The 25,583-nt window shown below is 52.0% G+C and overlaps 1 protein-coding gene across 7 annotated transcripts in view; it reads right to left on the bottom strand.

Annotated features, from left to right (window-relative positions):
- Window positions 1-25,583, bottom strand: part of CACNA1B (calcium voltage-gated channel subunit alpha1 B) — a 167,086-nt gene that overhangs the window by 13,497 nt on the left and 128,006 nt on the right. For all 7 annotated transcript variants that reach the window (XM_056132892.1, XM_056132893.1, XM_056132895.1 and 4 more), the window contains 7 exons: window positions 21,186-21,302; window positions 20,897-20,962; window positions 18,850-18,941; window positions 16,420-16,564; window positions 9,083-9,210; window positions 3,716-3,812; window positions 1,124-1,232 (listed from right to left, as the gene is read on the bottom strand). In XM_056132892.1, the coding sequence (XP_055988867.1) occupies window positions 1,124-1,232; window positions 3,716-3,812; window positions 9,083-9,210; window positions 16,420-16,564; window positions 18,850-18,941; window positions 20,897-20,962; window positions 21,186-21,302 (754 nt within the window). The remainder of the gene's footprint in view (window positions 1-1,123; window positions 1,233-3,715; window positions 3,813-9,082; window positions 9,211-16,419; window positions 16,565-18,849; window positions 18,942-20,896; window positions 20,963-21,185; window positions 21,303-25,583) is intronic.

Raw genomic sequence — 25,583 nt, 5'->3', positions numbered from 1 at the left:
GTAACTCCTGAGTACAGAGCCAGGAGTATTCCCTGTGCATCACGGGGTGTGACCCAAAAAGAAGAAAAAAAAACAAAGATAACAGAGAGATATGGACCCTGGGGTGACTATGGTAGAATACAGAAAAGTGACCATATTATTTATGGCTGGAGCTTGAAGAAAGAGTCAGAAAATATAAGGGGTCAGCTGTGGAACCGAGATGGGGAAGTAAAAGAAAAGGAGGGAAGAATGAACCTAATGGTTCTAACTTCAGGAGCTGCGAAAGAAGAGTTCCCAGTGAGGGGGCAGAAGGTTCCAGTTTGGGCAGGTGTACTTTGGGGTGCTTGCTGGGCCTCCCGGGAGACGTAGAACAGTTCACATCCAACACTGCTCATTGAAGCCATGGGAAGAGGGAAGATGACATGGACAGTCTGGGGCACATAGTGACATTCAAGGGTTGAGAGCAAGAGAAATCAAGAACAATTACAATAAAGTGCCTCCCAAAAGAGGGAGTGACGACTGAGAAAAGGTTGGAGGGTCCATAGGAAAGTGGCTGGGCACGGGGAAGACAAAAGCAAGCCTGATGCAAGACAGGCAGAAAAATCCCAGGAACAACTTAGCCTATGACTCAAGGAGCAGGAGAGTTCTGGGCACGACATGCCCTTGAAGACAATGACAAGGACCTGGACTCGCCTTGACTATTTGCTCACAGGATGCAGCAGCACAGCACAGATGCAAGGAGCAAAGGGACAGATCCTCATTTTCTCCATGAAGTGGTCTGGGAAGAGGATACTGGTCAGGCACAGTCCCTCTTCCGAGGAGGGACCTTAGTGGGGACTGGGCCTCCTGTGGCCAGGGCAGAGGGCACGCAGACTCTTGAGCCTAGCTCCTGTGAAGCTATACCCAGTCTGTGTTCAGCTATGACTCTTGCTAGCTTCAGGAAACTTGGAGAAGACACCGAATTCAGCACTCCTCTCTCCTGATCTGAAAGTGGAGTTTCTACAGTGCTCACTCTTCTTTCGCAGCTCCTGAAGTCAGTAAGCAATCAGGGCAGCTGACCTCAGCTACCTCCAGATTGCCACACCTCACCCCTCCCCATACAGCCTTAGTCTGGGGCCCTCCCCTCTGAACCTGCCTTGCTCACCTGGAGCCAGCTTGATCTCCAGCGCAGTCCTGATGAGGGCCATCAGTGTGGATGTGAAGTGGACGGTCATGTCCTCGTTGGAGATGGGCATGTTCATGCGAACCAGGCGCTAGGGACAAGGGATGCAGGTCAGGGCCAGGCCTGCAGAGTCCCCTGCTGTGGGATTGCACTGTGCTCAAGTCCTCTGAAGGCTTGGCTTGACTCTGGCGTGGGGCTCCCTACTTGTGCCTGGGCATAAGCGAGGTCAGGAAGAGGGGGTTTGCCAGCATTCACACTCACTCGGGGACCCTACTCTCATCTGAGCTGTGGGTTCTCCTGACTCAGAACTACCCAAGTGCAGGTAAAGTCTGTAACAGGGGTTAAGCCCAGGAGCCTGGCTGCCTCGGTGAGAATAGGCCCGTCCTCAGCTAGAGTGACACGTGGCTGAAACTGGGTGTGTGACCCAGGAAGGCTGTAATGCCAAGGCTAAGACTTGCTGGCACAGGCCACAGCACGAAGGCAGACCCTTCCCCATCACTCTCTGCCCTGAAGCCTCTGGACAGGGGCAAGGCAGCCCAGGCCCAGCAGCAGGCCAGCTCCCGGTGATGCCCCAGAAGCCCCAGGACTCCTCCTCCCATCACCCAAGCAGGAGGGTGCTGGGGCTTCTGGATGCCTCTTGCCCGACAACAGGGACAACTCAGAGACCAACTCTTTGCAGTGGGAAGATTCCAGAGCGGAGATGACACAGAACGCCCAGGGGAGCAGTGCTCCCTTTTCTCTCTGGAGCTCTTGGGGACAGCAGCTGGAGATAGACACGGGTGAAGCTGCACTGAGCTTGGGGCTCTGAGGAGTGGGGCACTCCTAAGGACCAAGAGGACAGCTAATCTGTGCTGCTCTGAGCTGGTCACGCAGAGTCCCAGGGCCACAGGTCCTGAACCCTCCCAGCAGCACTCGGCATCTTACTGGGGAACAGGGTCCCTCCCTGGGCTCTTACTATCCTCTGCCAAGCCTACTACGGATTACCTGAGCCTCTCTCTGGAGAGAACCACAGTGCCCAGCTCTGACCTCGGCTGGATGTGGCAGGAACCCCGACGGTTCCCGGAATGCTGGCAAAGCCCCACCGGCACATGGATACCCAGTCCAGAGCCTCACACATCACCTATGTGGGACACACGCAGAGCGCAGTGCCCTGCAGGTTAGCACTGCCCACAGTGGTAGAGGCAGAGTCCTGCCAGAGAAGGTGGGGAGTCAGGGATGGACAAGGAAGAGGAGCAAGCAGGTGATTCCCAAGAGAGAAGAGCTCAGTCCAGGGCACCTTCACCAGAAACTTGTCTGCCTGCCCAGGTCCAAAAGGGCCAGAGATCCAGGGTGCAAAGGAGGGGCCAGCCCTCTGCAACTCCATTCCAGTTTTGGCGCCACCATGAGGCTGGTGCCTTCACACCCACCCTCCTGCCTCCTGTGTCTGTCCTCACAGCCGTGGAGGGGATCCAGAGACTCCCTTGTCAGAGTCCTCCACCCACCCTGGTCCCAGTGCCAGTGTGGACAGAGCTCTCCCTCTAGAGACAAAGCTGCAGCCTTCATGCAGGGCCTCAGGAGGGCGCAGCATGCACTCATGGTGGGGTTGGGGGCTGAGGAAGATACCAGAAGCACCCCCAGGTGACCTGGGGGAGTGACTCAGCTCACAAAGGTGGTGCTGAGCCGGGTGGCAGACACAGGCCCAGTACCAGAGCAAGGGACACATGGTGTGATGACACCAGAGACTGGAGCTCTGAGAAGAAGGCGGCAGGAAGGGCAGAGACACCTGGAGCTGCACTCCAGGGCTCCGTCGCTCTGTCCGCTGGGGCCCTGGGGGTCTTGGCAGGGTAGGTGGGCAGGGGAGGGAGCTGGGGGTAGAAGGTGGGGCTGAGGAACTGGGAGGGGCAGTGTGGGGCTGGGCCCTGGGTCCTGCCTGCCCTCCCTTCACCATCTCCACCTTCAGCATAGCCAAGGGAGGGGGCATGGGACCATGTGCTCTCGAAACCGCTCTCTGGCTGTGCTCTCCGTATCCCTGGAGGAAGCCATCCCTGGCATCTAGGTCTTTGAGAAGCCCTTGGGCTCCTTCCCGGCACAGCCTACAAGATGCTAAAGCAGTGGTCTCTCCCAGAGAGGCTACAGGCTGGGCTGGGCTGGGGCAGCTTTGGCCTGAGCTGGGTGGGTTAGGGTGGGGCTCCACAGGGGCCAGGCTCCCTGGGTTGTGCCCAAGGGCTGAACCACTGCACCCATGCCAGGGACTTAGATGAGAGTGGAGAGGAGTGTGGTCCTGACCCCAGAAAAGAAGCAGCCTCTGTCCAAAAATTGGGGGTGTTCTCCCATTTCTAGAAGGGGGAGGAAGATGAAGCAGGTGGGAGGCTGCAGTGTGGTCTTCCTGGGTCTGGGGGCTCACAGAGGGATTGCCTGGGTGACAAGGGACGTAGCAGACAAGAGCACAGTGTCTTTGTCCCTTGATCTGGAAAGGAAGCAGAGATGATTTGGGCAGGGAGAAACAGCGAGCAGCAGAGCAGCAGCCAGGTGGAAAAGCTGGGAGAGCAGGCGGCCAGCCTGGCACAGACAACGCCGTGCAGGGTCGGGGTCTACCTTGTAGGCAACACGCGCGGGGCACTTCTTCCCCAGCCCCAGGGGCGGGGACATGTGCTTCAGCATCTCAAACATGTCATTGTAACTGATGCGCCCACTGGACCCCCGGCCCAGAAGGCAGAGGCAGAGTGGGGTCCACAGGAGGGGTGTGGCGGGAAGGGCAGGGGAGGAAGCAGACAAGAAAACAGATCCGGTTAACCAGCGTCCGACTGAATGCCAAGGTCCAAGTAAGTGAGTGAGGGGCTTCTCTGCAGACAGCCCCTCTCGGCCCCCCTTCTCACCTCTGCACTACAGGGCAAGGGGGGGCGGGGTGATATCTGAGCTAATGAACATGGAGCAGGAGAGGGAGGGCGGCATCCGGGCGGCTTTGGGTTGCCCCTTCTGATCGCACCATTTTAGGAAGCAGAGCGAATGCCAATGAGGAGGAGCTGACCTCCATCCCAGCACAGCAGGCTGGCAGAGCTTCACGAGCGGGGTGCCAGCTGGAGCACCAGGGCACACGGGCAGGTCTCCTTGCCCTCAACGTGCTCCCAGGTGAGCTTGAAGGCTAGAGGAGAGGAGCAAAGTCTAGAACCAGCCAGAAAGCCAGAGCAGAGCCTCCCTGCTCTGCGAGGAGCCCAGGGCTCCAGACAGACTGACTGGGAACACTGGTGCAAGCCCAGAGATGCTGGAGGCTAGCCCAGGGCAGGGCTGCTGCTGAGGGTTGGAGCTGGGCAGGAGGTGGGAGACTGCGGAGCGGACAGCTGCTGGGACAGGGCATGGAGCCACTCCTGTGCCCCCAAGAGTTTGTCAGAGACAATGGGGGCCAACACAGGGGCACAGGCTCCAGGCTGAGAAGGTGTGGAGGCCAACGGCTGCATCGCCCTGGGAGACAGAGGCTGCCTGGCAAGGACCCTGCCCTCCACCTGCTCATGGGAACTGCAGGCACCCAGAGAAACTGTCAGTTCAGGCCCCCATTGGGGAAGGGGACAGCCCACTTCTGGCAGGTGGATCTGATTCTAGGCCTGCCCCTCCTCCCAAGGCCCCCAGCCTCTGCTGAGTCGATCAGTTGAGAGGTGAAATGGGGGCCTGCCTGTGAGCCCCACGGTCTGTCCTCCTGTCCCCGGTTTCTGAGTCTTTTTGGCTGGGAGAGCACTGCTCACACACTCCCCTCTGCCGGGCCCTTGGCCTGCCAGTCCACCTCCGAGAGCTCAGAGGCAGAGCCTGGTGAAACTGGCCTCTGTGGTCTATCAAGCAGCCTGCTCTCGTCCTCCAGGCCCAGCCGGGGACTCTGCACTACCTCACAAGGGTGCCTGTCCTCAGCCAGCTGGAGCAGTCTGGGAAATCAGATGGAGGACCAAAGCGTCCAGGACGCAGGAGTGCGGGGCAGGAAGGGCAGGGGGAGAGAGGTAAGGTAGAGTCATTCCCAAACCAGGCAGGAGTGTGTACTGTGTTGGCGTTTCGGGCAGGGAAGAGTTTGTGGGATGGAGGCTCTGAAGTTGCAAACCTTGTAGGCCAACCTACGAGGGCAGTTCTTCCCTAAGCCAACGGGTGGCGCAATACAACGCAACAAACTGTACATATCCTTATAATGAATCCGGCAACTGAAAAGGAAACGTCACAGGTTACGCAACCAGGGCAGGATGAGCCCGCCCCGCCCGCCCGCTCAGTCTGGGACAGAAGCTGTGAGGCTTTCCCTTGTGGGAGAGAGGGTTTGTGTGGCGGCAGCCAGTGAGGGGCCTGGGGCTGCCTCCTAAGAGGCACAGCACTGTGGACAAGCCTCCGAACCCACAGTAGGGAGGAGATCCACATCCAGCCCAGATGCTGTCCTGCCCATCCTTACTCATGGGACACAACCTTACACATGGGACACAACCAGTCCCCTCACTCCCCTCATACTCCCTCCCCAGCTGCTGGTGGCTGAGCCCTGGGGCCTCCTCTGACCACACCTGGCTCTGCTGCCAGCCTGTCTCCCAAAGGCACTGGAGACTCCCGAGAAACTTGCTGATTCGGCTAAAACCTCCTTGTCCCTTGTCCCAGGTGCAATTACCAAGCCTCGCTTCTGCTCCCTTAGTCCACCAACAAGGCACCAGGTTCTACTGACCTCTACAAAAGATGAAGTTCCCAATGGCATGACCATGGATACTGCTGTAGCCTTGTGAACCCCAGGACCACCACCAGCCTGTCCACTTCAGAGCCTGTTCCTTGCCTTCTCTCTCCTCTGGCAAACCCTCTGAGCCATCAGATTTTTTAAAAAATGGGGGCCTGCACTGATTAAAAAATATCCCCTATGCATAAAGCAAGGGGCAAGCTACTGTGTAACCCAAATTTCACGCCCAGTCCCTTCTCCTTTCTGGAGCACAGTCCACCAGCCCCTGTAGTTCTGCTTAGCCATCTGCTGTGACTTTCCTAGTCTGCCCAGCTTCCCACTCTGGCTCCACTGTTCTCAGCTAGGTGGAGCTGGCTGAGAGCACACACAGGTACTCAGGACCACTGCCTGAATAGCTGAGAACACAGAGGTGAGCAGAGTGCCCATGGAGGTATGTTTGGGATTATCCTTTTGAGGTCCCACAGGATGCTGAGGCCTGGGAAGGTGGCACCAAAAAGCAACTTCATGAGTCTTCCTTGCCTCTTCAGGGTACACAGGTGCATATGTACACAGATGTGCACACCTGTATCTGCACACATGATGCTCTCCAAAACACACAGGATCGCAAGTCAATGCTCAAAAATGTGTATATGTGCATATTCATGCATATCAATTCCCATCATATGTGTGCTTGCACATATGTATGTTCTCATGGGCACATTTATGCAGCCACATCCATGTAGACATGAATGCACACAGAAAAGTCTGGGAAATGTCAGTGTTGTTGCCTGTTCAGAGTTTCTACTAGAAGGACGGGACAGATAAGACAGCAGGGGAGGGCACTTGCCTTGCATGCGGCTGACCCGAATTCCATCCCCCGCACCCTATATGGTCCCCTGAGCACTACCAGGAGTGATCCCTGTAAACCAAGCCAGGAGTAAACCCTGAGCACCACTGGTGTGACCCCAAAACAAAACAAACAACAACAAAAGTCTCCACCAGAATGGGAACAGAATATTGGACAAAAATGTTATCAATTAATTATACTAATGATCATCACACCCTTGCATGTGTCAGGAGGTGAGAACAAGACTCACAGTCCCTGTCCTGACCAACTCGAGGTCCTGATGTGGTCTACTGAGCTGCCTGGCCTGCAGGGGGGCTGGATGGCAGCCTCAGCCCTTGGAAAGGCAGTGAGTGTTAGTTTATCACTCTCTCTGGGTACCTCTAAGAAGAGGCTTGCATTTTACCATCTCCTCCATCACAAGCACTTCGAAAAAACTATCCCTGATTGCCTATGCCTTTCAGGGTTCCCAGTTCTAAAAGGGAAGAAGTATGATTCTTCCAGCCATAACAATAAAGACATGCCCAGCCCAAGTCTACTTCCTGTATCACCTAATTCTGTCCACTTCTGATTAGTTGGAAATTCTGGGTCTCCAGTTTATAAATATTTGGTAGTGTACCCCTCTCCCTACTGCACAGACCTGCCAACTGATCCAAGTATCATTATACATAGTATGTTTTCCTGTGATGTAATCTTGAACAAAAACGTCCCCAGAAGCAGCAGTGCTTGTTTAGAGCAATGAAGGTAAAGACACGCAGACAGGTTTACATCCTGCCCCTATGTCACCTTGCTCTGCCCAACAAGGCCTGGGTGGTCAGTCTGTCTGAGCCCTGGAGCACAGTAGGAAATATGTCGATGCCTAGAAAAATGTTGCATGCACCAGGCAGCATCCCAAAGTCGAGCCTATTCTGATTGTGTGCAAAGACAGAGCCTGTTCTGGCTGTACAGAGTCCACACCTACTTTCACCAGATGCAGAATCTGTATGCGTCCTAACTGTGTCGAGACCACGCCTGCCTGTGTGCAGAGCAAGAGCAAAGTCTGTGCCTGTTCTCACTTCCTGAATACTTCCTCACTATAGTGGAAAATGCACCGGACACACTTGGAGCCTGATGGTGGCTGATGCTGTCAGGATTCCTAGACTTGAGAGGGGCAGGAGCCTCTGGGGAGGCTGAATTAGAAGGGGCAAGGAAATTCAGTGTAGTCCCTGATCTTTGGGACGTTGGGGTTAAAAAAAAATCTCTCAGTGCTCACCAGACTGAACATTTAGGCAAATGAGACAGAGCTCCAGGGGCACTGGACAGCAGACCTTCTCACCATAGGAAAGATGGGAACTGTGGTTCCAGGCCTCTGCCCACAAGAGTGACTAAACTCAGAGCTGTGCGTAGGCAGGAAGACTTAGAGAGGGGAGATGGACATGTCTGCACCTCAAATTCATCCCCAGCAGCATGGGAAGGTAACAGAGAACCTCCCTTCCTGAGGTGTGGCCTAGCATGTGCATATCTGCCACATGCTCAAATCTCATATGAGAGACATGAGCTGGCTGTTGGGCACAGAAAGAACATGTGAGGAGCAGGAGAGAGGAAGAAAGGAAAGCCAGGGAAAAGGGAGGGGAAGAGGGAGGCAGAGGGAAGGAGGAAGGCACAGAGGGGAAGGGAAGCAAAGGGGAGGGAGAAAGAGGGAGAGGATGAAAAAGCATGTGTGAAGGGATGGATGTGAAGGTAGGTCATAAGCTCTGGCTGGCCCTTGGCTGGGCAGACACCAGGGTGTGTAAGACTATCCATTGAACAGTCCCAAAACACCTCTGAGTCCAAGCTCCTCCCTAAGGGGCCAGCTCTGTGGAGACAAATCCCTCTTCACTTATGCAACACAGAGACCCTTTCCTGCCACAATCAAAACACCCCTCCCTGCTCACTCTGATGTCAGTGAGATACAGATAGCTACCATTGAATCCTGGGTTGGGGCTCAAAGCATGGTGGCTTCTGTCCCCAAGAGAGGTAGCAGAGAGGGAGGTATCTGAATCCCTGGGACACAGGATCTGGAGGTTGCAAATTTTTTCTGTCCCCTGCCCCAAAGCATTCAAGCCCCATGAGGCTGAACCCTGAAGCGTGGTCCTGCTGCTGCTCCTGTGACAGCAACTGTGTCCCCCATTCCCTTCCACTGTACCCCACCACCCCCTCCCACTGTGCTCTCCACAGCACTTTATGTGACAGCTTGTGAGAAGACAGCAAACTGCCACAAAGTCCCTGAGAACCTCTCATAAAGCTCAGGCAGCTCCCTGAGGGCTAGACAGAGGGTCTCTCTGTCTTAAGACCCCAAGAATGACAAAGTGGGGAGTGCAGGAGCAGTGTGAATCCCAGGGTCACTGAAACCCTGAGGGGTGCTCGTGGGGGCCCTGTGCAGCCCCTCATCCCTGTCCTGGAACCCGGGGATGACAGAACACAGGGACCCACTCACCACGCAGCCGGGTCGTACTCAGCCCAGACCCGGATGAACTCGTCCAGGTGATGAGGCCCTAGGATGGAAGAGTCCCGCGTGAGGTACTCAAAATTGTCCATGATCACAGCCACAAAGAGGTTCAACATCTGTGGGACAGGAAGGAGAGGAGGTGACCCAGACCGCAGCCAGCCCCACCCCCCCCAGCTAGGTCTGTGGGTAGCACTCGCCTGGGGCACTCACCCACAGAACCTGATGCCAGCCTTGTCCAGGCCTCTGGGGGCTCCTAGCCACCCAATGGGTGAAGAAGCTGCATGTTCCAGACACAGGCCCCACGTGCTGTCCCTAGCAGCAAGTTCTCTGGAGGATTCTGCTCAGCATCCGTCCTCACTCAGGCTGCCCTCCCCACCACCTGCACATCTCATGCCTACGCCCCACCCTGCCATCCCTCATCTCTTCCTCTGTCAGCTTTCAGCAAAGCAGCTAGAAGCCTGGCCCTAGGGCTGGCAGGCGGCTCTGCTCTCATGAAGTCCACACAATACACAAATGACCACCTGAGTATGCTGTCCAGTGGCTTTTAGTGCAATGTCAACCCTCTGCAGCCCTTCTCTAGCCCCGACCATCTCTCATTACCGCAGAAGCACATGGTACCACTGAGTGCATCTCCAGGCCAGGAAAGGCCCGGGTTTGTTTTGGACTTTTCATAGCACTGTAGCACTGTCCTCCTGATGTTCATCGATTTGCTCAAGTGGGCCCAGTAACATCTCCATTGCGAGACTTGTTACTGTGTTTGGCATATCGAATGTGTCACAGGTAGCTTGCCAGGCTTTGCTGTGCGGGCGAGATACTCTCAGTAGCTTGCCAGGATCTCCGAGTGGGGCGGAGGAATCGAACCTGGGTTCGCCAGGTCTGCCGCTTGCAAGGCAAATGCACTACCTGCTGGGCTACTGCTCCAGCCCAGGGCTGGAGTGATAGCACAGTGTAGGGTGTTTGCCTTGTGTGCAGCCAGCCTGGACGAGCCAGGTTCAATTCCTCCGCCCCTCTCAGAGAGCCTGGCAAACTACCAAGAGTATCTCGCACACAGGGCAAAGCTTGCCCACACGGCAAACCCTGGCAAGCGACCCGTGATGTATTCAATATGCCAAATACAGTAACAAGTCTCAAAATGGAGACGTTACTGGACCCGCTCGAGCAAATCAGGAGTTTTCATTTTGCTCGATTTGCTTGAGCGGGCCCAGTAACATCTCCATTGGAGATTTTGTTGTTACTGTGTTTGGCATATCGAATACATCACGGGTGGCTTGCCAGAGGAGTTTTCATATGAACCATAAATAGTCATATATCACATGGTGTCATATGAAGTAATTTTCTTCCACTGAATGTGATGTTTCTCAGCCATCCACGTGGTAGCAAGTCAAACCTGCTGAGTATTACACCATGAGGAAAGATCCGGATGTGCATGATCCTCCATGCCCCATTGACAGGCGGGCACCGAGGCTGTTCCACCTTGGATAGGTATAGATTATGTTATGTGAACATCTGTTTCAAGTCTGGGTTTCTGTGAGCACACCTCATGGATTGGTGGATCAAACTGTGCCTCAAGACTTGGTTTTGGAGGAATCTGTAAGCTTTTTCCATAGAAGCTGCTGCATGTGCTTCTCCTTCACCCCTGCCCCACTAGCAGTGAATACAAAGTACCATTTCTCTATGCCCTCATCAACACTTGTTTTCCTGTTTTTTTAATTACTATTATAGGGGACTGAAGAAATAGAACAGTGGGTAGTGCGTTTTCACTGTATGTGGTCAATCTGGGTTCGATCCCCAGAAACCCATATGGTCCTCCAAACACCTCCAGGAGTAATTCCTGAGTGCACAGCCAGGAGTAATCTCTGAGGATTGCCAGGTGCAACACAACCACTCCCAAAATTACTATTATAACCATCCTAGAGGGTATAAAGTGGACTGTTTTATTTTTGTGCATATGTCTTTATTAATTTGTTCTCTTATCCTTATAGTGATGCTTAGTGCTGATTTGTACATCTTCTTTGGGAAAACATCTATTCCAGTTGTTGCCCATTTTAATAGCTGGTTTTCTTTTGGTTGTGAAGAATCACATTCTTCAAATATCAAAACTGTGATTTATCAGTACTTTCACCCATTCATTCCTTATATTATTTTTACATTTTTAAATGTTCTTTGTTCTTTTAAATTAAGTACTCCAATTTATCCTTTTTTTTGTGATTTGGGTATTGAATCTCAGAATTCTTTCCAAAGTATGAAACCATTAAGATTTGCCCAGTGTTTCCCTCTAAGAGTTCTAGAGTTTTCTTTCTTTCTTTAGATCTCTGGCCAATTCAGGGTTAGTTTTGTTATGAGTGAGAAGGGGCATGATTTTATCTTGTGCATGTGACTTTATTCAGTTGTCTCTTTACCAGTGTTAAAGAAAATATTCTTTTCACATTGCATCATCTTGGTGTCCTTGTCAGGAATCAGCTGGCCACAGATTTGGGATTACTTCTAGACTCTCAATCCTCTTCCATTGTCTGTGTCTACCCTAATGCCAGTACCACTGTTCCACTCACCACTCCAGATCCACTGAGGTGAACAGTTGATTTTGTGGAAATCTGAATTGTGAAGGGGCCCACACTGCCCAATCAGCAAGGCTATTGCCTCACACACTCACCCTTTTTCATAGATAAGTACATTTAACTTGTACTCTCAGCACATTTTAGCACATAACACATTTTTATCAACCCCACTTTGTACATTAGCACCTCAGACCTCATTTACCACAGGACTGAGAGTTGGTGGGAGCCTCATGTCATTTATTTCATGAGAAATCCTGCCCCTGATAGCCACTTTTCGCAGCTACAAGACTGTGGAATCCTATCAAGTACTATTCGAATTGTCTTTTTTCTTTTTTTTCCTTTTTGGGTCACACCTGGCAATGCTGAGGGGTTACGCCTAGATCTGAATTCAGAATTACTCCAGGGGACCATATGGGATGCCGGGAATCAAAGCCCGGTCGGCCGAGTGCAAGGCCCTACCCGCTGTGCTATCATCTCAGCCCCCCATTAGAACTGTCTTGCTCATACTCAGTTCAGGGATTTTATGTGTCTCTTCCTAAGTGGTGTTGTTCACTGGTTTCTTTTCTGTGACATCTTTGTCTGGCTTTACATCAGGAAAGCTGAATGGTTTCATAGAATGCATGAGAAGGATCCCCCCCCCTAGAATGCATCCCCCTTTTCTTTTGTTTGCTTGTTTTTGGGCCACACCTGGCAGTGCTCAGGGATAATTCCTGGTTCTACACTCAGGAATCACTCCTGGCAGTGCCTGGAAGACGATATGTGAAGACAGGGATCAAACCCAGGCTAGCTGCAAGCACCTTACCTGCAGTACTATCTTATCTCTCTGGCCCATTCCCTTCTATTTCTGAAGTAGGATCATTAAAAAAAAAAAAGTTATTTTTCTTGCTGGGGGTTGCGGGGGGTGGCTCCCAAGCAGTGCCCAGGAAGTCCAGTGGACCCATTGGCAATTCTCAGTCAACTGAGACAGAGTTTCAGTGCATGTGTGCAAGGATTCAGGATGCACTGTTACTCAGGTCTGTGGTGCTGGGCTTATCAGGGCCACCCTGGTCGCCTCAGGAACTTTCAGCAAGCACTTGATGCTAGGCATGCATCTAACTTCTGTGTTGTTTCCCAGCCTCACATTATTTTTAGTATCTCTTTCATTCTACTAAAATATACATAAACTCATCAACTGAAGCATGTGTGACTGAGTCAGTGGTCCAAATACTCAGCAGCATCATCCATCAAACAAATTTCTCATCTTTTCAAAGAGAAACTATCCCAACAAGCACCAACTGTTCTTCCATCCCCATCTCTACAGCCACCATCCAACCCTGTCTCCAGGGTTTTTTGACTCCGGTACCTCGTGTAGGTGGAGTATCTTTCCTTTTGTGACACTTAATTTAATTTTCCACAATGCAATGTTTTCGAGGTTCATTCTTTACATGGCAGTATCAGCCCCACCTCCCTTTAAGGCTGAATAACATTTCATTGTATGTTTCTATTCCATCTTGTTTATCCACCATCTGTTTGTGTACCCTCATCTACTTCACCATTGCATTGATGTGAATAATGCTGCTCAGAGCATGGATAAAAATCAAGGACCAGGGATGAGGCTCAGTGGTAGAACACTTGCTTTGAAGGTGAAGTCTGGGTTGATTCCCAGAAACACACACACACACACACACACACACACACAATCTATACCAGCACTTGTTTATTCGTCCCACTTTCAATATTTTGAGTACATACCCAGAACTGGAGAGCAGGCTCCTACTGTCATCTATTTTAATTTTTTTAAGGCACCACCTGCTATTTTCCATTTTCCCTGAAAGGTGGTATCACCCTTCACATCCCCACCAGTGCACAAGTGTTTCAATTTCTCCCTGTCCTCAGCAGTCAACACTGCACTTCTGTTTTGATTTTCCAATAGCCATCCTGATGGGTGTGAAGAGGTATCTCATTGTTGTTTTGATTTGCATTCTGCAATTAGTGATGACATACATTCTTTTTATGTGCTTACTGGGCATTTATGTATTTTTCTTTAGAGAGTTGTCCATTTTATCAGATTTGCAGACATCTTCTCCATTCCTTTTCACTTTGTTGATCACATCCTCTGATGTATACAAGTCCTTAACTTCAAACAACCCAATTAATCATTTTCTTTTATTGTTTCTAATTTCACTATCAAATGTAAAATTTCTTTGCCAAAATCTGAGGTCTTGGAGATTTGCCCCCTAGGTTTTCTTCTAGAAAGTTTAGGGTTCTAGGTCTTATGTTTAGGTCTTTGATGAATTTTCAGTTAATTCTGGATATGTCGGGGAAATAGCCCTGCCCTGTGTGGGGGGTGGGGTCATGAACGTGATCAGCGGCACAGTCCACCCTCTGCAGTCAGAAGCACACAGGCCAGGCTGATGGGTTCAACGTTGTACCCAAGATCTTGAACATGAGAAGTCTTTGAACAAGCTAGAAAGCAATGTTCCTCCCTCCCTCGAGGACCGTTGGTCTCCAAAAGGCCTCCTGACCCCATCCACTGCCCACAGTGGTCCTTAGAGGTGTCGAGGGATGACACCAACATGCTAACCCTGTTCTGGTTCCTGGAAACTCACTTTACAGATTTTCCCGTAGTTCTCTAATAGTGTGGAGCTCACCCCTTTCAAATACACTTTCCCAGCCACCATAACTTTCTACTGCACCCTCCAAAACTCCCAGTACTGGGGGGCTGGAACAATAGCACAGCGGGTAGGGCGTTTGCCTTGCACATGGCCAAGCTGGGTTCAATTCCCAGCATCCCATATGGTCCCCTGAGCACTGCCAGGGGTGATTCCTGAGTGCAGAGCCAGGAGTAACCCCTGGGCATCGCCGGGTGTGACCCAAAAAGAAAAAAAAAAAAACCCACCTCCCAGTACTTCGGGAAGCACATCTTCATCTCACCTGAATATTGGCCACTTTTTTCTTTCTTGGTCTAGCTGAAATATGGATGTCCCTTATTCTCTTTCTTTGTTTTCAAATCCTGCTCTTTCTTATCATGATCTATCAATATTCTCCCTGTTCCCCCAATTTCTAAACACCAGAATCTGGTTTCTGCTTTTATGTCCAATTCCACTCTCGTCATCACTTTCTGTGATTATCCACTGAGATGGAACAACCATACTTGGCTTCACTGTCTGCTCCTGGACCTTCTGATCACAACCACCCCCACTCTTACCTTTGAGTATGTTATCTTCTGGATTTTTTCCTCTAACTTTTGTGCCTTAAATGTCTTTGTCCATAGGTGTGACCTCACCACTTTCCATCCCCAGCTAAGTGAGATCCCATGTCCAGCACTAAAATCATATTCTCTTTTTTGCGGTTGGGGGGTGCCAGGATTTGGGCCACATGTGGTGGTATTTGGGGGCTACTCCCAGCTTGGGGAACCATTCAGCGTTGGGCATTGCACTAGGGTCGGCTGGCCCATGCGAGGCAAATGTCTTATCCCCATACTATCTCTCCAGCCCCTAAAATCACATTTTACACTCACTCTTCTTTCCCTCCTTCTGCTCATCTGGAATATTCACTGTCTATGACATACTTCTCTGCCCATGGAGCCAACCATGTGTTGCTTCACTCTGCTCCTGCTCTGGCCATGAGTGTGCAGTGCCTCAGCTATCCTTGTTGCCTCCCATCATCTCTTGAAACTGCTGCAATAAGGCTTTGGTCCCCCATGCCAAAGACACATGGCCTCTGCCTTTCCAGTGCCAAAGATGGTTCTCCGTCCTTGTGTGACTTGACCTCTGGCAATTCACACTATAACTTTGCCTTCCCATCTGAGAAACTTTCTTCTCTGGACTTCTGGGCAGACCTCTCCTGATTCTCCACCTTCTCGGTCTCTACTCCCTCTAAATTTCTAGGCCCGATACTCTGTTCTGTCTCAATGTGCCCAGGGCTCAGTATTTGGCCTCTTTTTGAAACTACATACAGTCTGCTTAGTTTGTTGTTCCTCAAAGTTTAGCAACCATGGAATCACCTGGGAGTTTGTTAAAACTCAGGTTCCTGGGTCTTTCACCCCAAGAACAACAACTTCGGTGGGGCCTAGGAACTTGCATCACTCAAATGATCCTGAAGTCAGGAGTCTTCATCTAGCAGGGACTGACAGGACATCACTCAGTCCCAGAAATATGCAGACACTAAAATGACAAATTGCATCTTCAGCCCAAGCTGCCCAGTCTTTGCATTTCAGGTAAGGGGCACTGAATACCCAGACACAAATTCTTCTGCTTTCTCTTAACTTCTGTAGCCCTTGACATCAGGTCAGCTTCTCACTGACCCGAGCCCACCCAACTCTTCTCACACTCCCTTTGTCTAGGCCATGGGAACCTCCACTTTTCCCCTTTTCACTCAATAGTTCTCCTGTAGGTCCTAAGGCCAAGAGGACCATGGCAGCCCTTCTCAGTCTCCTAGAGGCTCTGCTGCCTGGGAGAAGATCTACACTCCAGGGATCTGGCCCTCTTATCTCCCAACCCCATCCTAATTGTTTCTATCATCTTGTTCACCTGGGGAAAGCAGACTGGGGTACTGCCTTTGAGGCCCTACCACCATTGTGGAAGTCCATCTAGGAGCTGAGAACAAAGGGACAGACTCCCAGGAAGACTTAAAATCCTGTCTACAGAAGTACCTCCAGGAGTTTATCACCAAGTTAGTCCCTTGAGGCTACTGGCAGTGTTTCCAGGTAAACAGACAAGCTTTTAATGTGACATGCATGAAAAGCCAGAGATGTGGGATCAAGAAGCTGGTGCCATGACCAGGACTTACCAGAAAGGAGCAAAGGAAGATGAAGGAGACGAAGTAAAAGTAGGCGAAGTCACTTCCACACTCACTGGCACTGGCGTGCTCGTCACAGGCCTGGTTGCTGAGACAGGACAGCATGATCTCGTGCCAGGCCTCCCCAGTGGCACTCCTGAGAAGGGCAGAGCCATGAGGCCCTGGGGCCTGGGAAGGAATGATTTCAGTCCCACCCAGGGACCAGCGGTGCAGGAACTCTACGAGAGCTGGGTCAGGCATCCCTCCTCTGGGCCCTTTCCTCAGAGAACCCACAGAGGCGTCAGGCTCAGGTAACAGAGCTGCTTCTTTGCAGGAACCCTCTGGCCAGTGGCTTTAAAGTTGCACAGTAACTGAGAGATTGAAAGTCCTAAGTAGAGCCGCTGGGTCAGGAGCCAGCAACATGGTGCACACCCTTTGAGGTTATCAGGCACCTTGAAGTCAGCACTCCAGCTAGGTCAGGTCTCCTTTCTCAATTCAATAAATGCAGCTTTAGAGATCATGGTGCCAGTATCTGCATGCCCATCTCACCATGTCTAGTTCATCAGCTCACCAGCCTTCAGAAAACAGCCAGAGTTCTTCCTGCTCAAATGGAGTTAAGTAGCAAGTGCTCCTGTGAGCTGTAGCCAGTTTTCTACTGGTGTCTGGCTGTTCCCCTGTGTTTAGCAGTGCTACTAAACACAGGCACATCAGTAGGTATACTAAGCATGGGCACACCAGTAGATGTAATAAACACAGGCACACCAGTAGGTGTAATAAACACAGGCATACCAGTAGGTATACTAACACAGGCACACCAGTAGGTATACTAACCACAGGCTCACCAGTAGGTATACTAAACACAGGTGCACCAGCGGGTATCGTAAACACATGTGAACTAGTGTGTGTAGTAAACACAGGTACACCAGCGGATGTACTAACGAAGAGGTACAGCATATGTACTAAACACAGGTGCACCAGTGGCTATACTAAATACAATGGCATCAGTGGATGTACTAATCAGAGATACACCAACCAGTGTATTAAACACAGGTGCAACAGTGTATGCACTAAACACTAAGGAGGCAACTCCTGCTCAACATCCTTCACACACTGCAAAGTACAAGAGTCACCAATTTCCCATAGCCTGCATTCAGTCACCACCTCCCCAACCCCTGCCTTAGCCCCTGATCATGGGCCCCAGCCACATCCACCTAAGCTGTTTCTCACACAAGCTGAGACCCTCTCTTGCACCCAACAACCAGCTGCAGGGCCCTCTTTTTTCCCTGTTAGGCTTGCAGACACACCAAAACTGATGTGTACCAGACTTGCACGGGGCCAAAGGCCTGGGTTCACCTCTGCAACTGTGCAGCTGCTCCTAGACAGAAGCTGGGCCACTCTCCAATGACCACTGCCAAGGTCAGGAGTGGGGCTTCCTGCAGGGCAGCAAGTCCAGTCTGCACCAGACCACAACTGAGAAACAAAGAGGGCCTCTGAGAGCAAAGGACGACTCCAGGGATGGCCTCAAGTATTGGTGGCACAAGGAGGTCTTGGCAGCTGGAGAGCTTGAGGAAGAACAGCAGAAGACCCTATGGCCTGGGGAGCGCCAGAGAGTCTAGCCATGTGTGACCAGACTGATGCAGGACCAAGAGTGGAAATTTCTCTCCAGGCAGCTCAGCAAAGCAAATCTGCTCTAAATTCGTCATATTCACACCTTCCAACAAAGAGACTGCTTGAGCCCCAAGACAGCTGCTCAGGATGGTCTTGCTGGTACCTCTACCTGCAGCCGGGGTTCTGCACCCATCAGCATGCAGAGAGACACATCACACATGGGAAGAAGGCCTGGGCAGGAAACTCCCATCAGAACTCCCTTGTCCCTCCCTCCTGCTAGAAAAGGGTGCATGATGGGCACTCTAGAGGCAGGAGACATTTGACCCTCCCCAATTTCATCTCAAAGCAGGATGCCCCATCCAGAAAGAGGGCCTGCCTCTTCCCAGCACCTCTGCAGAGGGTCTTCCAAGCCCCTCTAGGTCCCACCTGGGGCCTGTTTCACTGGCCCCAGAACTCATAAGGCTGAGGTTCTTGTGCAGGACAGTGGCTGGAGGTGGCCATTCAGTCCTGTCCACTGGGCTTCTTACATGAGAGCAGCAGCAATCTGTCATTGGCTCCTGCAGACCTGTTTCCCAGATCCCAGGCCCCAGAGACCATGAGTGCCATGGAGGAAAGCCCCAGAGCAGCGTACAGGGAAAGGCCCTGCTACAAACCCCACAGCCTCACTGGGCACAGGTCTGGGGGCAAATCCTTGTGGGGAGCACAGAGCAGAGAGACAGGACAGGCCAGTGAGGGAGAGGGGACACTGGACAGACCCACTAAGGGAAGGTCAGCCTGACTGTGGTGGGGGCAGCCACACTCCCCATAACAAGCTTGAGTCTAGCCAGAGCGCACCTGAAAAGCAGCATCAAGGCTTGCAAAAATGTCCGGAAGTTGTTGTGCCGATTAATGCTGGTTTCATCATCCAGAGCAATATTTCCGAAGACCTAGAATAAAGAATAACAGGCTGGTGTTCAGGGGCCAGGGCCAGGGATCAGTGGGCCCTCAGGTTCTCCCTGGGAGTAGCCATCATTGCTGCAGCCTCTGTGCACCAGCGGGAAAGATACACACGTGTCCTGAGTGCCAGAGAGCAGCCCTGACCCTGCAGGGGCCACAAGACTGTCACAGAGGCCAAGCTCACTTTCTGGCTCTGCTATGTAAGTTGGGGTTCAGCGACTTACACCTTTACCTGTGTGAGCCCCCACAGAAATGCTCTCATGAATCCCACAGATCTTCCCTGTAAGACTTCTGTGGAAAACATGAGTTTGGCTTTCTTTCATGGAGGTTGTTGCTGGCATGTCCAGGTGTGCATAGGGAAAACTCCTGGCTCTGTGTTCAGGGTCACTCCGGGACAATAGGTGGATCTGGGAGCAAAGTAGGATTCGCTGCACATAAGTCAAGTGCCTTAACCCCTTTCCTCTCTCCCAAGCTTTCTAATTGATTTCTTTCAGGGCAACAATGTCAATGAGTCAGTAATAATAGTTAGTTCTTTTTTTAGAAAAAAGAAATAATTATTGTATCAGTGATACTATTTGCTGGGAGATGTTCTGACCTTTTATTATTTATTTTTGATGGGGAGCCAGGGATTAGCCCAAGACCTTATACACAGGAGATTTCTACTGATTATAGTTTATTTAAAACCTAAAATCCAGGGCCAGAGCCATAACAGGGAATTTGCCTTGCATGCGGCCGACCTAGATTCAATCCCCAGCACCCCATTTGGTTCCCCAAGTTCTGCCAGGAATGATCCCTGAGTGCAGAACGAGGAGTAAGCCCAGAGCACTGTGGGTGTCTCCCCACCCCCCAAAAACACCCCGAAATCCAGATCGTATATTGACACACACAAAAAAGAGCAGCAAAATCTGTCTTTGTACCTTCAAAGACCAAAGCAGGAAAAGATATAAATAAATGGGTTTTAAATAGCACCAATCTCATCACATTCCAAAGCAGACTGAACTAGTTTTAAAGCAGTTCTCATTCCCATTTGCAACTGTGTCTCAGAAAATCAAGTACCTAGGAATCAGTTTAACAAAAGAAGTGAAAGACTTATATAAAGAAAACTACAAAACACTACCAAAAGAGAACATGAGGAAATGGAAACACTTTCCCTGTTCATGGGTCAAGAAGATTAACAAACACTGTCAAAATGGCAAAATAGCAATACACTCCCAAAGCATTATACAGATTCAAACACCCATGATATTTACAAAAAGAAATCGATTAGACACTCCTGAAATTCATATGGAATAAAAAACCTTCCCCAAATAGCCAAAGCAGTCCTGGGAAAAAGAAGACAGGAGGCACCAACTCTTCCCAACTTCAAACTATACTAAAGAGCTGTAGCCATGAAAATAGTGTGGGAACAGAGTAGGTGCAGGCGGCGGGGCAATGCTGTTGGGAGACCACTCAGCTCTATATCTGCAGTGTTTTCTGGCCAAGCGGGTGCTCTTCAGCCCCGTGGACACAATGGACCTGAATGGCTGAATGCAGGAAGGACAATGCATGGCTGGGCCTGCTGAGGGCTCCCGTTGGCATGATTGGGTCCTATGCTGAAGTTCAAGGGGGGTTCAGAATCGCTGCTGACCAGCAGACTACCAGCACTGGACACCACACAGGTGCACAGGCCAGCACCTATTAACTGTGTCCCAACAAGGTGAAGGGGTTCCATGCCAGGACCCCACGCCGCAGGCAGGAAGGGGCAGGCTCCAGTCGGTGGGCCCTGAGCCAAGGCCCATCCTGTGTCCTAGGCCATGCAGATGGCTTGAGGGTCCAGATCACAGAAGGTCTTAAGTGGGGCTGAGCTGCTAGAAGTGTACATTGTCAAATGCCCCCTCCCACGAGATGACCCCCGTGCCCCTCCCCATGTGCCCCCACCCTCGTGCCCAGCCCAGTTTCCACGCACCTGCATGCCTATGATAGCGTAGATGAAGAAGAGCATGGCGATGAGCAGGCACACGTAGGGCAGGGCCTGTGGGGACACCAAGTGGGCTCAGGGCGAGGCGTGCCCTCTGGACAGTGGCTGGGGACCCAGTTCCTTAAACCCCACCCTGAAAACAGGCCCTCCTCCCAGGTCCACCTCCGTTTACCACCAGGCGTCAGTTAGAAAGCTCACCCAGGCATGGTCACAGGGAGAGCTGCTGGGGTGGGAGCCATGGCACGCCTGACAGGCAAGTGGCAGTCTGGGGCCTCACCTTGAAGGACTGGACAAAGGTCCACAGCAGGATGCGAATGGTGTAGCCCTGCCGGAGCAGCTTGATAAGCCGCGCGGCCCGGAAGAGGCGGAGGAAGCTGAGGTTGATGAAGTTGTTCTGCAGGGAAGAAAAGCGGATCTCTGGCCTTCAGGAAACAAGTTACAGGAGAGCTGCTCCCCACCCACCCTTCCCCAGGTCTCCGTGTCCCACAGAAAAGTGTGGAAAAAGAAAAGCAGAGAATCGTCACTTCACAGTCGGAGCAGCCATTGGCCACCAGAAATCCTATGGAAAGTAAAGCTTGTTCACAAACCACTTCTCATGCAGCAAATCTGAGAGACACCTGCACTCCCAGCTCCCCTACCCTCACAGGAAAGACCAACAACAAGTTCTCTGAAGCAGATCCCTGCGGCCAGGTGGAGCCTGAGGGTCACCTCTGCGCTGGGCCTCCTGCACTGCCCTCCTCTCACAGCGCAATGCCAAGTAGGGCTCCAACTGCACCAAGTGTCCTGCTGAGACCAGCAGGCCTGGGGCAGGAGTCGCTTCTACCTGGCAGAGGAGCAAATGTCCTCTGGCACCATTCCAGGTGCCCGCACACAAGTCAGGAGGAGGTGGGAGTGTTGGTGGCTTTGTGCTCACCCGGAGGCCACCTCTATAGCCTACCAACAGCTCTCTGCTCCAGAGAACCCAAGACACCACTGGGGCTGGGGTCAAACCAAGCACAAAAATCAGCCAGCTCTGGATTCCATGGTCACATGGAGTGAGACGGGCACAGCCCCTTCAGGGGTCATGGCGCTGGGTGGCGTCCAGGGCGAGATGGTGTGCTTGGAGGTCAGGGGCTTCTCACTCTGTCCAATTAAAGAGAGGGTGTCACCACATGGCCTGAGAATAACTTCCTGCCTCTTGAGTGTCTCAAAAGTACAAGCGATTCAGGAGTGGCCACACTGTATGCCAGGGAGTGGTCAGAGAGAGAAGAGAACGTAGACTAGATGTTGACGGAGACAGCAGAGCAGGGCTGCATGCAGGAGCCCATGGGAATGATCTCTCACCCTCCAGGGCTTTCCCAGTCTTGGCCAGCCTGAGGCACTCTGTGTAGAAGTGGGTCTCACTCTACACCCAGGGCTGGGGCCTCAAACACACCTTGTCTACTTGCCAGGAACGGCTCCTTTCTCAGGACAGGCTTTTGGCTACCACAGGCATCAGGGGATGTAGAAGCTACTCAGCTGGGAGGACCTCACAGCTACTGAACAGTGGGTGACAGTGAGGCCGGACCCTGGAGCAGTCTGGTCTAGGCAAAGATGTGGATGGCTAAGATAGATGGTTATAAAGGCTGGTCGGGGTACAGACCAGTGGGATAGCAGTGGCAGCCTCGGGGGTGGCTCTGGGCTTACCTCGGCCACTCGCCTGACTGTGCTTGGTAGACAAATCTGGGCAGGAGGCAGCTCAGCCAAGAAATATCAACTCACAAGGTGAGCAAGTTACCAAGAGCGGGCGTAGGAACAAAAGGGGACATTAACAGCACCAGGACATCCTCTGTAGAGGCAGCTGATCCAAACAGGAGCATCTCCTGGCAGTATGGGGAGACGCTGTGGATAAGGAAGGTAGGAACGTCCATGCACCCAAGTCCTGGACATGTGCCTCAAGAGCCCAGGAAGTCACTCCCTCCTTGCTGTGGGATTCATGCTCCTACCTGCTGGGCTTCCTTTCAGGGGTCCCCTGGCACTGAGGGAGTGACAAGTGGCGGCAGACAGCCCGAGAATGCCAGGACGATGACAAGGGAAGTAGTTACAGGCCGCAAGCACAAAGCAGGGCTGCCCAGATGGGCCCCACGGCGGCCGCATGCAGAGTGCTGGGCAACAAGCATGGTCACACTGTACTCTGGTCTCACCCACGCCCCCTGCAGAAGGACAAAGCCCCCTTCTCGGTCTGCACCCCACCCCCCCTGGACCCCTGCCAACTCCATGGTTTCTGCTGCACATCATAGTCAGGCCCTCTGAGGTCAGCACCCCCCGAGTTGGGAGGTGCAGAGCACACTCGACATGGCACTGCCCAGAGCACTCTGGCCTAAGCTCCTGGTTCCCAGCCTCCTCGTCCACCAGACAAGATGAGGACAGGTGGTGGGCAGGTCCCTGGGGAGAGGACGTGCCCACCTGGGAGGGCTGACCCAGATGACACATGTCCCCGGGACCTCCCTGCCTCCAGGCACCCCTCATCCTCACGGACCAGAGTGAAAGAAGAAAGGGTGTCACTGGTAGTCAGGAGGAGTGCTGGAAGGAGCGAGCAGGAAGGGCTCTCTGACGGGGTCCAGCCCCACTCTACAGGGGCATCACACTGGGCTCAGCAGCAGCAAATGGTCTTTTCCCAAAAACCAAAGAGATGCTGCTGTGGTGGAGGCCAGAACCACAGTTGCTTCTAGAAACAGGAATCTGGGCCCCCCGCTGGCCTCAGGGCCACAACTCCAAACAGCTTCTCCTCTCCAGGTGGTCCTGACACAGGCCCAGTGTGACACCTCACGGAGCGACCTGAACCCTGCTGCTCCTGGAGGCACACCCCTGGCTCCCCTCGACCAGGAGGAAAAATTCTCCAAATGCCCCTTAAGGAAGAGCCTTTCAGGAAGGGCACTTTCAGCAGATGCCACCAGCAAAGCCACAGGACCAAATGAAGCAGGAAGTGATGGTGGCGGCAGAAACCACGGAGCTGTCAGGGCCAGGTCCAGACTGAGTCCCAGCAGGAGAGTCTGTGTACACTCTGGCCCTCTCAGAAGCTACGTCCTCATCCCAGGCCAGAATCTCCCTATTCCCAGTCAGAATGTTCCTGTAGGGTCTCAAAGGACTGACTGGGTCCCGGGGGAGTGTGTGGGTGAGGCCAGAGGGGAGGGTGCAGCCTGACACTGGCTGCAATGCCACAGAACCATGAGCACAGGAAGCAGGAACAGGGGGAGTAGAGCAAGCAGAGCAAGGGGCTTAAGAGACATTTAAAGTCATGAAACCAACCGTTTCCTACATGTGATGTTTTCATGGATGGATATTTGCATGTTATTACAGATTGGGGTGTTTGAGCAGCAGGTGTGAACATACAGACGACACATGGTTTTCGCATTGTATGTTGGTAGGATGGCGTGAGTCAGCAGGGAGGTTTAGGTAAATCAAGAACAAAAACAGAAAACAAAAGAGAAGATGAGTCATCAATACAAGCAAAAGATTCAACTCTGAATACTTCACTGCAAAATCTTAGGACTTTGGTAAGCTTTGTGTATTTTACTTAAATGTATCAAATCAAAACATATTTTTGAAGTTTGCAGTTATGCAGATAGGGCAGCACTCATTTGCATTCCTGTTTATAATGCAAATCCACCCGCGACTCACAAGCACTTTTTTTTATTTCCAGGCAAAGAAATCAATGTCAGTTTTGTGCTTCCTCAGGGCCCCTCACTGGCGCCTTTACTAAGATGAGTGTTCTATTTTGATTTGTAAATTGAGGGGTGGGAACTGACACTCATATTTTTGCCTAAAAAAAAAAAAGTGCATTCACAAAGTAACATATGAAGTGACTACGAATGAAAGAATAAGACGGCACGCATTCACAACCAGTTTCCACCAGGCAGAGCTGAGTGAAGGGGGCCCAGAGCGTGGATGTCTGAGCCCCAAGCCCCACCGCTGGGGGCATCCAGGGCTCAGTGGCTACATGCACAGCTTGCTGGAGGTGAGTTCCAGGAACTGGGTGTGAGCCGCTGTGGCCCCAAGGTCCAGCTGGCTCACCTCTTCTCTCCCACCTTGGCCCCAAGTCTCAGGACCAGAAACCACCTGTCTGTCCTTGCTGCCTAGTCTGGAGTCACCGGCATTGGGTCTGATCCACTCGCTGGACACCTCATTTGGGAAGTCCAATCACTGTATCACTGTATCACTGTCATCCCGCTTTTCATTGATTTGCTCAAGCCGGCACCAGTAACATCTTTATTTGTCCCTGTTGCGTGCCAGTGTAGCCCAATGGCGTACAAAGGGCTCTTTCAGAGTCAGGGGAATGAGGACCTTCATTGTTAATGTTTTTAGCATATCGAGTACAGCCGGGTAGTTTAGGAAGTCCAATAGGTGCATGAAAGCTGGCGTGCAGACTGCACCCTGCCGTCTCTACAAACCCAGTCCACCTACGTTCTGTTAACATAAACACAGTGGTGCTCTCCTCTTCTCACTGCCCATACCAACATCCTGCCCATCTAGGGCCCCATCTGACACCCTAATTCATACAACATGTCACTCCTCCCCACCCCCATCCAAGCATCATGTCCGCTACTAGCACCACCTTCCCATGAGGCTTTCCTGCGGGAACATACATGCCAAAGAACGGTCCTCTCTGCCCTCAGTCCTACGGCCTTTGGCCGATGGCAGTGTGGTTGGTGAAAGT

This window comes from Sorex fumeus, unplaced genomic scaffold (assembly GCF_029834395.1).
Source record: "Sorex fumeus unplaced genomic scaffold, SorFum_2.1 ptg000095l, whole genome shotgun sequence".
NCBI lineage: Eukaryota > Metazoa > Chordata > Mammalia > Eulipotyphla > Soricidae > Sorex > Sorex fumeus.
Note: the sequence above shows the minus strand (reverse complement) of the source record. Positions and strands in the feature narration are given on the sequence as shown.